This window comes from Loxodonta africana, chromosome 11 (assembly GCF_030014295.1).
Source record: "Loxodonta africana isolate mLoxAfr1 chromosome 11, mLoxAfr1.hap2, whole genome shotgun sequence".
Lineage (NCBI taxonomy): Eukaryota > Metazoa > Chordata > Mammalia > Proboscidea > Elephantidae > Loxodonta > Loxodonta africana.
This window is the reverse complement of record NC_087352.1, coordinates 107,232,799-107,246,131: the sequence shown is the minus strand read 5'-3', so window position 1 is coordinate 107,246,131 and position 13,333 is coordinate 107,232,799. Positions and strand designations below refer to the sequence as shown.

At 41.0% G+C, this 13,333-nt stretch overlaps 1 protein-coding gene across 1 annotated transcript in view; it reads right to left on the bottom strand.

The window, feature by feature from the left end:
• The window catches only part of CEP192 (centrosomal protein 192), a 214,678-nt gene that overhangs the window by 172,849 nt on the left and 28,496 nt on the right, over positions 1–13,333 (bottom strand). Inside the window, exon 3 of the mRNA XM_064294755.1 lies at positions 7,861–8,024. Coding sequence (XP_064150825.1) covers positions 7,861–8,024 — 164 coding nt within the window. The remainder of the gene's footprint in view (positions 1–7,860; positions 8,025–13,333) is intronic.

The window sequence follows — 13,333 nt, the reverse complement described above, 5'->3', positions numbered from 1 at the left end:
TGGGAACTGCCAGCCTCTACAATTACATGAGCCATTTAACCTCTCTCTCTCTAAACAAACATATATGCATCTCACTGGTTTTGCTTCTCTAGAGATGCCAGCCTAAGACATTTAGTACTGGAGGTGATTGTAGGGAAATGAAATCATAAAGGTGAGTTTTCTAAATTGATTCTCAAGCCTAACGAGTCTTAAAAGCACTGATAACTCTGCCTCAAGCAGTAAAAACGGAATTGCTAATCCATGGCATGAGGTCACAATATTAATACGTAAAATATCACCAACGGATCAAGTATTGATGAGAAGTGAGGTTCCGGGTGATTGTATGTTTGATGCTTTTCTATAATTTTCCCAGAATCAGAAGTATAGGGAAGCTGTTGATTGGTCCTGCTTTGGCTACACAAAGTGGTCAAAGAAAAAGATGAGCTCATGGCTTCAGGGTCCCTGTTCAAGCAGTGGATAAAAGATATCAAAGCTGCAACTGGTGCCCTGAGACAAAAATCTTACTTCTTGTAGTAACAGAGCCAATATTGCTGAAAATCAAACACAGAGTCTTATTGTAAGAGTGGCTGAGTTTCAACACCAATTGAATTCCCAATCTTAAATGGTGTCTGATTTAAAGTGAGGGCACTGATTGGGAAGAAATGGAATCCTGAAACATGGGATGGGGACATATGGGCAAATAATCAGGAAGCCAGAACACTGAGCTCCTAAATTCCACTGAATCCTCCTACCAACAAAAGTAGGCCTCTTACTCCCATCTGAAAAGATCACTCTGAAGCCAGATCTTCCTTGGCATACAATAGAAGAAGGTATCCAAAGGCTTAGGGACATTTATCAGGTTAGACCCAGAGGCCCACACATGGAGTGCCCAGAGAACATACCTTTTACCACAATAGTGAAGAAGAGATTTGTGAAGGGAGAGCCAATATCCTTGAAAACTGCTGTGATTGCTATTTTATGTAAGTAAGATTTGACGGTGGGAGCTGCCCTAACAGAATTAAGATATCTAACTACAGCGGGGCTGACTGGACCCCATGGAGGTAGGCGCCAAGTGGCGGCACTCAATTGTGAAAGACAAGGTAGGTGTGGTTACCATAATGGACAGCTAAGTCACAGCAGTAGTCAGAATAGTCTGAATCATTTGGATTTACGCCATTCGCTACTTAGTCACAGTGTCCCTAGAAGTGATGGGAAATCCACTAAATATTTACTTGGTCTAAGTTGCTATGAGTTGGAATCGAATCGACAGCACTGGTTTTTTTTGTTGTTGTTGTTGTTGTTATACAAGCAGAATAATTTAGGTCAAGTAAACAGCAGTCTACCTTGAATCCCCAAAATAGACAGTCACAGCCCCTCAATCAACTCCCAGACACGACCCAGGTTACAGACCCACACCACTTGAATGAAGTCAAGGCGGAAAGAACACACTACACTGCCAATAATTTATACTGTTAGTCTTTCTCCCAGCCTTCCCTGATGGGATCCGCTGCCTTTTATGAGAGTGACTGTTCATTGGGGAAAAGGAAAATAATTAGACTTCTCAGGGATTATTTTATTGGATAATGGCTCTGAACTGACACTAACTCCAGGAGACCAAAAACATCACTGTGGCTTACCAGTCAGAATAGGGGCATACGGAGTCAAGTTGTTAATGGAATCTTAGCTCAGATTCATTGCACAGTGGGTCCAGTGGGTCCCCAAACCCATCCTGTAGTGATTTCCCCAGTTCAGAATGCTCAACTAGAATAGGTATACCCAGCAACTGGCAAAACCCCACACTGGCTCTCTGAAAAGCGGAGTAAGGGCTACTATGGTAGGAAACGCCAAGTGGACGTGATTAAAACTGCCCCTACCATCTGGGGACCATGGTTTTAGGGGATATCTAAGTCAATTGGCACAATAAAATCTATTCAGAAAACATTCTGCTTCCCACATTGAAGAGTGGCATCTGGGGTCTTAAACGCTAGCAAGCAGCCATCTAAGATGCATCACTTGGTCTCAACCCACCTGGATCAAAGGAGAGTGAAGAACACTAAGGACACAAGGTGATTACGAGCCCAAGAGACAGAAAGGGCCACATTAACCAGAGACTACATCGTTCTGAGACCAGAAGAACTAGATGGTGCCCGGCTATGACTGATGACTACCCTGACAGAGAACACAACAGAGAAAACCTGTGGGAGTAAGAGACCAGTGGGATGCAGACCCCAAATTCTCCTAAGACCAGACTTAATGGTCTGACTGAGACTAGAAGGACCCCGGTGATCATGGCCCCCAGACCTTCTGTTGGCCCAGGACAGGAACCATTCCCAAAGCCAACTCTTCAGACATGGATTGGACTGGAGATTGGGTTGGAGAGGGATGCTGGCAAGGAGTGAGGTGGACAGGTGGACACTTGAGACTATGCTGGCACCTCCTGCCTGGAGGGGAGATGAGAGGGTGGAGGGGGTTAGAAGCTGGCAAAATGGACACGAAAGGAGAGAGTGAAGGGAGAGAGTGGGCTGACTCATCAGAGGGAGAATAATTGGGAGTGTGTAGTAAGGTATATATGGGCTTTTGTGTGAGAGACTGACTTGACTTGTAAACTTTCACTTAAAGCACAATAAAATTTATTTAAAAAAAAAAAACTGCCCCTACCTAGGAAAACAGTAAACCAAAAGCAATGCCACAGCCCTGGAGGTACTGCAGAGATTACGGCCACCATCAAGGACACTTTGTCTGCATATGGGTTTGCTTTACCTGCATGCAATACCTCAACCAGAAGTACCATGTGTGGACTCACAGAATGCCTAATCTACTGTCATGATATCCCACCCAGCATTGCCTCAGATCAAGGAAACCACTTCACAGCAAGTGAACTATGACAATAGTCCCATGCTCGTGGAACTCACCGAACTTACCATGTTCCCCATTATCCTGAAGCAGCTGGCTAGGTAGAACGATGAAATGGCCTTCTAAAGACACACTTATGACTCCAGCTAGGTGGCAACACTTTGCAGGGCTGGGGCAGTGTTGTACAGGAGGCTCTGTATGCTCTAAATCCGCATCCAATATAGGCACTGTTTCTCCCATAGCTAGGATTTCACAGTTCCAGAAATCAATGGGTGTAGATGGGAGTGGTACCACTCACCATTAACCCTAGTGACCCACTTGCAAAATTTTTCCTTTTGCCCCCATAACCCTATGCGCTGCAGGTCTAGAGGTCTTAGTTCCAAAGGGAGGAATGATCCCACCTGGAGACACAACACAGATCCCACTGAAACGGAAGTTAAGGATGCTACCAGGCTACTTTGTGCTCCTTATGCCTCTGAATAAACAGGCCAAGAAGGGAGTTACCATATTGGCTGGTATTACTGACTCTGACTACCAAGGGGAAATCCAATTGCTATCACATAAAAAGGGTATGTCCGGAATACAGGAGATCCCTTAGGGTGTCTCTTAGTACTACCATGTCCTGTGATTAAAGTCAATGGAAAACTACAGCAATCCAAATGAGACATGACTATTAACGCACCAGGTCCTTCAGGAATGAAGGTTTGGGTCAACCCACAAGGCAAAGAACCATGATCAGCTGAGGTACTTGCTGAGCGCAAAGGGAATACAGAATAGGTGACAAAAAAAAAAAAAAAAAAAAAAGACAGAAGGAGGTAATTCTAAATGACAGTCCCAACCACGTGACCAGCTGCAGAAATGAGGAATGTAATTGTTATGAGTATTTCTTCCCTGTATGTGTGAATCAAATATTTTTGTTTTCACTTACAAAATTTGAGATGTAAATGAGACTAGTGTGTTTTCAGTTTTACCCACGTTAGCTGTATCATGTGAAGCTCATGTATGACTTTGCAATTCCCTTTATTTATAGACTGTGTATGGTTTAGGGAGATGTGTACTGGTGCCAAGTTGACAACGGATGGATTGTGATGGCTGAAGTTATATGTCAACCTGCTGGCCATGATTCTCAGTGTTTGGGAAGTTATGTAATGATGTAATCTGGCAGTTAAGTAATAATATAGTCATCCTTCATGATGTGATTTGATATGATCAGCCAATCAGTTGTAGGGGGAGTTCCCTTTGGGGTGTGGCCTGAATCTAATATACATGGACATTCTGGCAAAGCTCACTTGCTTCCTCCGAATCGTGCATTCAGCTCATCATCATATGACCTCTGGTTCTTAAGACTTGCGCCAGTAGCCTGCCGTCTTACTTGCCATTATTAGGATTCATTGGCCTCTACAGCCTGTGAGCCTGCAAGCAGCCTGCCATCTTACTTGCAAATTATCAGGATTCGTCGGCCTCCACATCCCGTGAGCCAGCAACCTGCCATCTGTCCTGCCAATCTTGAGTTCATCAGCCAGTAGCTACATGAGTCAAAAGTAGCCTCCAGCCTGACACCTGACCCATGGACTTCAGACTTGCCAGCCTGTTCAACTGTGTGAACCATTTCCTTGATATATATCCCTCTCTCTCTCCACACACACACACACACACACACACACACACACACACACGTATACTCTATGGGCAGTTCTACTCTGTCCTATAGGGCAACTATGAGTCAGAGTCGACTCAATGGCAACCAGTAACCATAAAAGGAGCCCAGAAGGTGCAGAGGTTAAGAGCTTGGCTGCTAACCAAGAGCTCGGCAGTTAGAATCTACCAGCTGCTCCTTGGAAAACCTATAGGACAGTTCTACTCTGTCCTATAGGGTTAGTATGAGTCAGAACTGACTTGAGGGCAATGGATGTGGTTTGTTTGTTTACATGTATTTGTGTGTGTGTGTGCGTGTGTATATACACAAGACATATGACTCACTGGTTTTGCTTCTCTAGAGAACCCAGCCTGAGACAACAGGTTAAGTGCCAAACCAAATAATTTTCCGTTTAACCACTTTAATATAAGAAAAATACTGGTTCTAAGATGAGGAATCAGGATTGGAGGAAGACTCATTAACAACCTGCGTTATGCAGATGACACAACCTTGCTTGAGGGAAGTGAAGAGGACTTGAAGCACTTACTAATGAAGACCAAAGACCACAGCCTTCAGTATGGATTACACCTCAACATAAAAAAAACAAAAATCCTCACAACTGGACCAATGAGTGACATCATGATAAATAGAGAAAAGATTAAAGTTGTCAAGGATTTCATTTTACTTGGATCCACAATCAACACCCATGGAAGCAGCAGTCAAGAAATCAAGATGCATTGCAGTGGGTAAATCTGCTGCAAAGGACCTCTTCGAAGTGTTGAAGAGCAAAGATGTTACCTTGAAGACTAAGGTGCGCTTGACCCAGGCCATGGTATTTTCAATCACATCATACGCATGTGAAAGCTGGATAATGAATAAGGCAGACTGAAGAAGAATTGATGCCTTTGAATCGTGGTGTTGGCAAAGAATACTGAATATACCATGGACGGCCAAAAGAACGAACAAATCTGACTTGGAAGAAGTGCGGCCAGGATACTCCTTAGAGGCAAGGATGGTGAGACTGCATCTTACATAATTTGGACATGTTGTCAGGAGGTGTCAGTCCCTTGAGAAGGACATCATGCTTGGCAGAGTATGGGTCAGCGGAAAAGAGGAAGACCCTCAACGAGGTGGACTGATACAGTGGCTGCAACAATGAGCTCAAGCATAACAACAATTTTAAGGATGGCGCAGGACCGGGCAGTGTCTCGTTCTGTTGTGCATAGGGTTGCTATGAGTCGGAACTGACTCAATGGCACCTAACAACAACAACAACAAAGATGAGAAAATGAAAAAGGAAATACATACATTAATTAGTCACAGTCTCTTCAATAAATTGGATTTCCACATGCAGAAGAATAAAACAGGATCTATCCTTCACACCATCCACAAAAAACAATTCAAAATGGATTGAAGACCTAAACGTGAGAACTAAAATCATAAAACTCTTAGAGGGCAATACAGTGGTGTGGCTATGGAATCTAGTTTATAAATATGGGTTATCAGATATAATAACAAAAGAGCAGCGAAAGAGAAAATAGATAATTGTGATCTCATAAAAGTTAAATACTTTTCATTCATCAAAGGATTTTATCAACAAAGTGAAGAGACAATATACGTGTTGGGAGAAAATTTTCAGGAATCAAATATCTAATAAGAGTCAAATATTCAAAATGTATTTTAAAAAGCTCCTATAACTCAACATCAAAAAGACAAACAACCCAATCAAAAAACAGGCAAAGGATTCAAACAGACATTTCACCAAAGAAGATACCCAAATGGCCAACGAGCATATGAAAAGACGCTCAACCTCATTAGCCATTAAACCTGTTGCTGTCGGGTTGATTTCAACCCATTGTGATCCTATACTACAGGGTAGAACTGCCCCATAGGCCTTCCAAGGCTGTAATCTTTACAGAAGTAGACTGCCACATCTTTCTAGTATGCAGTGATTGGGGGGTTTGAACCGCCGATCTTTCAGTTAGCAGCAGAGTGCTTTAACAACTGTGCCACCAGGGTCCCCTGTCCATTAGCCATTAAAGAGATGTAAATCAAAACCACAGTAAGACCTCACCTGCTATGTTTTGAAATGTGACCTCAAAAATATGTACTGGAATCCTAATCCCTATAACTGTAAATATAATCCCATTTGGGCATTAGGTTTTCTTTGTTATACTAATGATGTCACATCAGTGTAAGGTGTGTCTTAAACCTAATTAATCACTTTTGAGATATAAAGAGCGGATCAGAAAAAGATAAGCAAGGAACCCAAAAATGTCAAGAACAACTCAAGAAGCTGAAACAATGATTTTCCCCCATAGCGGACAGAGATAGAGCCTTCCCATAGAACAAAACAAAACCAAAAACCAAATCAATTGCTGTCCAGTCTATTCCGACTCATAGCGACCCTATAGGACAGAGTAGAACTGCCCCATAGAGTTTCCAAGGAGCAAATGCTGGACTCAAACTGCAGACCTTTTGGTTAGCAGTCAAGCTCTTAACCACTGTGCTACCAGGGCTCCTAGAATGGGTGCCCTGAATTCGAACTCCTAGCATCCTAAACTGTGAGACTCGTGAGGTTGCCATGGGTCAGAATCAACGTGAAAACAGCTAATAACACCAGCAACAGACAGTCAGAAAATAAATTTCTGTTCATTAAAGCCAACCCGTGTGGTATTTCTGTTACAGCAGCACTAAGAAACCAGGAGACAATCTCACTCCCATTAGAATGGCAATGATCGAAAAAAAAAAAAGGAAAACAAAAGGTATCAGAGAGGATGTAGAAAAGTGGAACCCTCATTCACTGCTGGCGGGAATTTAAAATGGTATAGCAATTGTGGAAAACAGTTTGGCAGTTCCTTAAAAGGTTAAACATGGAACTATCATATGACTTAGCAATCCTAGGAACACAGCTTAAAGAAGTGAAAATGGGAACGCAAACAGAAAAGTGTACACTAATGTTCAGTGTAGCACTATTCACTACACCGTAAGGATGGAAACAAGTGAAATGTCCATCAAGAGATGAAAAGATAAACAAAATATGCAGTATACAGACAATGGAATATTACACAGCCATAAAAAAAGAAAAAAATAAAGTTCTGAGATACACCACAACATGGAAGAACCTTGAAAACATGCTGAGCGAAAGCAGTCAGTCACAAAATGGCACATACTTTATGACCTCATTTATATGAAATAAGCAAATATACAGAAACCAACACTTATTAATGACTTCCACAGGTGGAAGGGTGTGGGAGAGGGGAAAATTTTGCTTGGGGGGGTGGCACTGAATTTATGTTAATGGTGGTAGAATAATTCGTAAAATGACAGGGATAGGAAAAGATTAAAATTTAAAAAAGGAAAGAAAGAAAGAACTCAAAACAGTTCAGTACCTTGCACTTGTTCTTGGAGTGAAATCCCATCAAAAATATCTTGGCCTTTTAAGAATTTTGCAGTTTGAGATTGCTCCTCTTCTGTTCTTGTTATCTCACTTTGCAGAGCTGACTCTCTTATGAGAGCATCTGACAAATGTTGAGCTTCCGTATGATTCCTTTGCCTAGATATAAAATTTTTTTTATTACAATCGAGTGTATGTTGTTTTTGTCGTTGTTTGATGCAGCTGAGAAAACTGTCAACTAATACAGGCCCAAAGTGACAGAGCAGAACTGCCCCACAGGGTTTTCTAGGCTGTAATTTTTACAAAAGGAAATCATCAGGTCTTTTACTGGGGAGCCGCTAGGTGGGTCTGAACTACCACCTTTATAATTAAATATTAGTTATCTTGGGTAAATCTGGAAATCCCAGTAGCATAGTGGTTAAGAGCAACAGCTAGTAACCAAAAGCTCAACAGTTCGAATCCACCAGGCGTTCCTTAGAATCCCTATGGGGCAGTTCTACTCTGTACTTTAGGGTCACTATGAGTCATAATCGACTCGATGTCTGCGGGTTTGGGTTTTTTCCCCCCCCTCCCGGGTAAATCTATAAATTATTCATTAAGCATTTATTTATATATTTCATTCTTCAAAAGAAGAAAAGAAAAAATAACATGGATATAGTGTGAAGAAATGTTACCAGGTCCAGCGAGAAGCCACATCTGGTAACACTATTGGGTGCCCTGGGAACTGCATCAACAGTTTGGAGCCAGTGACATATGGTCTACCGATATCAAAGTGAATACCACTCTGCCCCACAAGCAATAAAATGAGGTTTTCTCCTTTCCCAAATAAGTACATCCACTCATCCTTACTATCTCGTTACCTGGTATTTCACATTTACGACAATAATAAAAAATCTATTACCTGACTATTTTGAGCATTAACAAAGAGACAAGGTGAGAGGGGGAAGAGGAGGATGGGGAGATTGTGACAGAGAGCGAGGATGAACCTGGAGGGCATTATGCTGAGTGAAATAAGTCAATCACAAGAGGACAACTATTGTATGAGACCACTACCGTAAAAACTCATGAAAATGTTTACACACAAAAAGAATCTTTAATGGTTACCAGAAAGGGGAAGGATGGGGATGGAAAAACACTTACTAGACAACAGGTAAGTGGTAACTTTGGTGAAGGGTAAGACAGTACACAACACTGGGGAAGCCAGCACAACCTGTACAAGGCAAGGTCACGGAAACTCCATAGACACATCCAAGCTCCCTAAGGGACCAAACTGCTGGGCTGAGGACTGTGGGGACCATGGTCTTGAGGAACATCTAGCTCAACTGGCATAACATAGTTTATAAAGAAAATGTTCTACATTCTACTTTGGTGAGTAGTGTCTGGGGTCTTAAAAGCCTGCGAGTGGCCATCTAGGATACTCCACTGGTCTCACCCCTTCCGGAGCAAGGAAGAATGAAGAAAACTAAAGATACAAGGGAAAGATTAGTCCAAAAGACTAATGGACCACATCTACCATGGCATCCCACAGACTGAGTCCAGTACAACTAGATGGTGCCCAGCAACACCACTGATTGCTCTGACAGGCATCACAATATAGGGTCCCGGACAGAGCAGGAGAAAAATGTAGAACAAAATTCTAATTCAGGAAAATCAGACTTGCTAGCCTAACAGAGACTGAAGAACCCTGAGAGTATGACCCCCAGACACCCTGTCAGCTCAGTAATGAGGTCACTCCTGAGGTTCACCCTTCGGCCAAAGACTGAATAGGCCCATGGAACAAAACAAGACTAAAGGGGCACACCAGTGCTGGGGCAAGGACTCGAAGACAGGAGGAACAGGGAAGCTGGCAATAGGGAACCCAGGGCTGAGAAGAGTGTTGACATGTTGTGGGGTTGTTAACCAATGTCATACGATAATGTGTGTACTGTTTCATGAGAAACTAGTTTGTTCTGTAAAACTTTCATCTGAAGTTCAATAAAAAAGAAAATAAGAGAAACATTCAACAACAAAGTCAAACAGAAATAGGATATAGTTAAGTGAACGAGAAGACAGAGTAAATGAACTTACTGGGTCTCAAGAGAAACAAAAAAAAAAAAAGTAAACAAACCAAAATGGAAATGTGGGATTCAACTAAGAAATCTAACATTAGAATTATTGGAATTTCAGAACACCACAACAGTAATAAGGGCCCAGAAAAATTATCCAAGAGATAATCATAGACAATTTCCCAGACCTGAACAGGGAACAAAGCCTACAAATACAGGAAGCTACATGAACTCCAAATTAGAAAACATAAAAAGAGGTCCAGCCTGCATCACATTCTAACATAATTCCTGAAAACCAAACACAAGGAGAGAATTCTGAAGACAGCAAGAGACAAACATATCAAGGGTCCTTCATAAATTACTGCAAATTTCTTTACACAAACTCTAGAGGCCAGAAGACGATGGGGAAACAATTTTAAAAACACTCAATGAAAACAACTGCCAACCAAGAATGCCTTGCCCAGCAAAGGTGTCATTCAAAAATGAGGTGAAAATCAGACCATTCCATGTCATCCAAAAATGAGGGGGAAATCAAGACCTATCCATGTCATTCAAAAATGAGAGGGAAATCAAGACCTTTCCATGTCATCCAAAAAGAAGGGGGAAATCAAGACCTTTCCACGTCATCCAAAAATGAGGGGGAAATCAAGACCTTTCCATTTCATTCAAAACTGAGGGGGAAATCAAGACCTTTCCAAATAAACAAAAGCTGTGGAAATACACCACTACCAGACCAGCTCTGCAACTATTAATGAAGGGGGTACGCCAAATGGAAAGGAAAACAAGTACTTGAATCTACACTTGGGAGATTATATAAATAAACAAATCCTTTTTGAAAAGAGAGAAAAGAAACAGAGAGCTCTCCAAAGTATGCAAAAGCATGGGCAAATATAAGGCTCGATTCATTAGTTCCACAAACAATATAACATCAACCACACAAGAAATAACTACGAACTAAACCTATCAGGCACAGGATGTAAAATAATGTTGTGGAGACTCACCAACAGAAAGGAGAGGGAGAGGAACAAAACAGGAATAGATTTACTATGTTACATGTTGTTTGTATATTAAATGTTGTCACAATTGCAAATCGTATAATGTAATATATGTAGTAACCACTAAGAAAGCACCTAGAAAAAAGACAGATCAAAGTAAACAAGAAATCAAAAAAGCTCATCACAAGAAAGCCGTCAAATGCAAAAAATACCAGAAAAAATGAGAATAAAAAGACAAAGAAGACATAAAACACGCAAAACACAAATAGCAAGATGAATTAAGTAGACACTTCGTTTTCAGTAGTAACCTTTAATGTAAATGGTCCAAACTCCTTGTGCAAAAGGCAGAGAGGGACAGAATGGATTAAAAAATAAACAGACGTGATCCCTTCTTTTGCTGCCTACAAGAAACACACCTTAAACATAAAGACACAGAGTGAAAATAAAAGGGTGGAAATTAATATTAATAAAATTAATCACTTTATATTTTCTGTATCATATGCTATGATACAGAAAAGAACAGGGATGGGCATGCTGATGTGAGATAAAAAAGACTAAGTCAAAATATATTACAAGAGATAAAGAAGGACATTACATAATAATAAAAGGATCAATCCATAAATTCACATCCTTGCCAAATGTAAAACGCATTCACTCCATCATATCAATCTAAAAGTATCTAAAAGTGTGAAATCAACTCCAGGTACAAATTCCATCCGGACCAAAATTTCTCTTCATCTGTGAAATCTAGAATACAATTTTTCTGCTTCCAAAGTACGACTGCAGAACAGGCACATAGTAGACATTTCTAATACAAACAGGAGAAATTAGAAGGAAAAAAGGGATAACTTAATAAAATCTATTAAGAAAACATTCTGCATCCCACACTGGAGAGTGGCAGCTGGGGTCTTAAATGCTAGCAGGCAGCCATCTAAGATGCATCAATTGGTCTCAACCCACCTGGACCAAAGAAGAATGAAGAACACCAAAGACACAAGGTAACTAGGTGCCTAAGAGACAGAAAGGACCACACAAACCGGAGACTGTATCAGCCTGAGACCAGAAGAACTAGATGGTGCCCAGCCACAACCGATGACTACCTTGACTGGGAACAAAAAAGAGAACCCCTGAGGAAGCAGGAGAGCAGTGGGGTGCAGACCCCAAATTCTCATAAAAAGACCAGACTTAATGGTCAGACTATGACTGGAAGGACCCCAGAGGTTATGGTCCCCACACCTTCCATTAGCCCAAGACAGGAATCATTTCCGGGGCCAACTCTTCAGACAGGGATTAAACTGGACAATGGGATAGAAAATGATACTGGTGAAGAACAGGCTTCTTGGATCAAGTAGACACATTAGACTGTGTTGGCATCTCCTGCCTAGAGGGGAGATGAGAGGGCAAAGGGGGCCAGAAGCTCCCTGAATGGACATGAGAAGAGAGAGTGGACGAAAGGAGTATGCTGTCTCATTAATGGGGAGACCAATTAGGAGTGTATAGCAAGGTGTATATAAATTTTTGTATAAGAGACTGACTTGATTTGTAAACTTTCACTTAAAGCTCAATAAAATTTTAAAAAAAGAAGACATAACAATTATAAACATATGTGCACCTAATATCACTGCTACAAAGCACGTGAAACGTCCCCTGAAACTATAGTCCCTGATGCTCTGTTCACTCAGAACTCAAACCATTCCAGAAGCCCACATTTCAGAGAAAGCTTAGACAAGCATATAAAACAAAAAATACTACACATGAGGAACATACTTCTTAGTTCAATCAAATATATGAGACCAAATGGGAAACTCCTCTTCAAAAGCAGGATGAAAAGGCAGGAAGGGACAGAACTGGACGAACAGACACAGCAAACACAGGGTGGAAAGGGGGAGAGTGCTATCACATTACAGGAATTGCAAACAAAGTCACAAAACAATATGTGTATAAATTTTTGAATGAGAAATTAACTGTAGCTGGAAATTTTCACCTAAAGCCCACTCACAAAAAAAAAAAAAATACATGAAACAAATACTGACCTATATGAAAAAAGAAATATGACAACTCCTCAAAAACAAGGACTTCAACAAATCACTTTCAGTTCTAGATATAATATCTAAAAAGATCACTAAGGACATTGACACCAAAAGCCAATCTGATCTAACGAACATATATAGAACACTCTACACATCATCCTATCACTGAAAGCAATGTACTTCAGGATAGATCTTAAAACATTCCTTTTGACAATGAATGCAACACCATTCCTCTTTGAGTTGTCATTCCCAGCATAGTAGACTATATGATTGTCTGATTCAAAATGGCCAATCCAGTCCATTTCAGATCACTAAAGCCTAGGATATTGATGTTTATGCGTTCCATTTCATTTCTGACGATTTCCTATTTTCCTAGATACATACTTCATACATTTCAG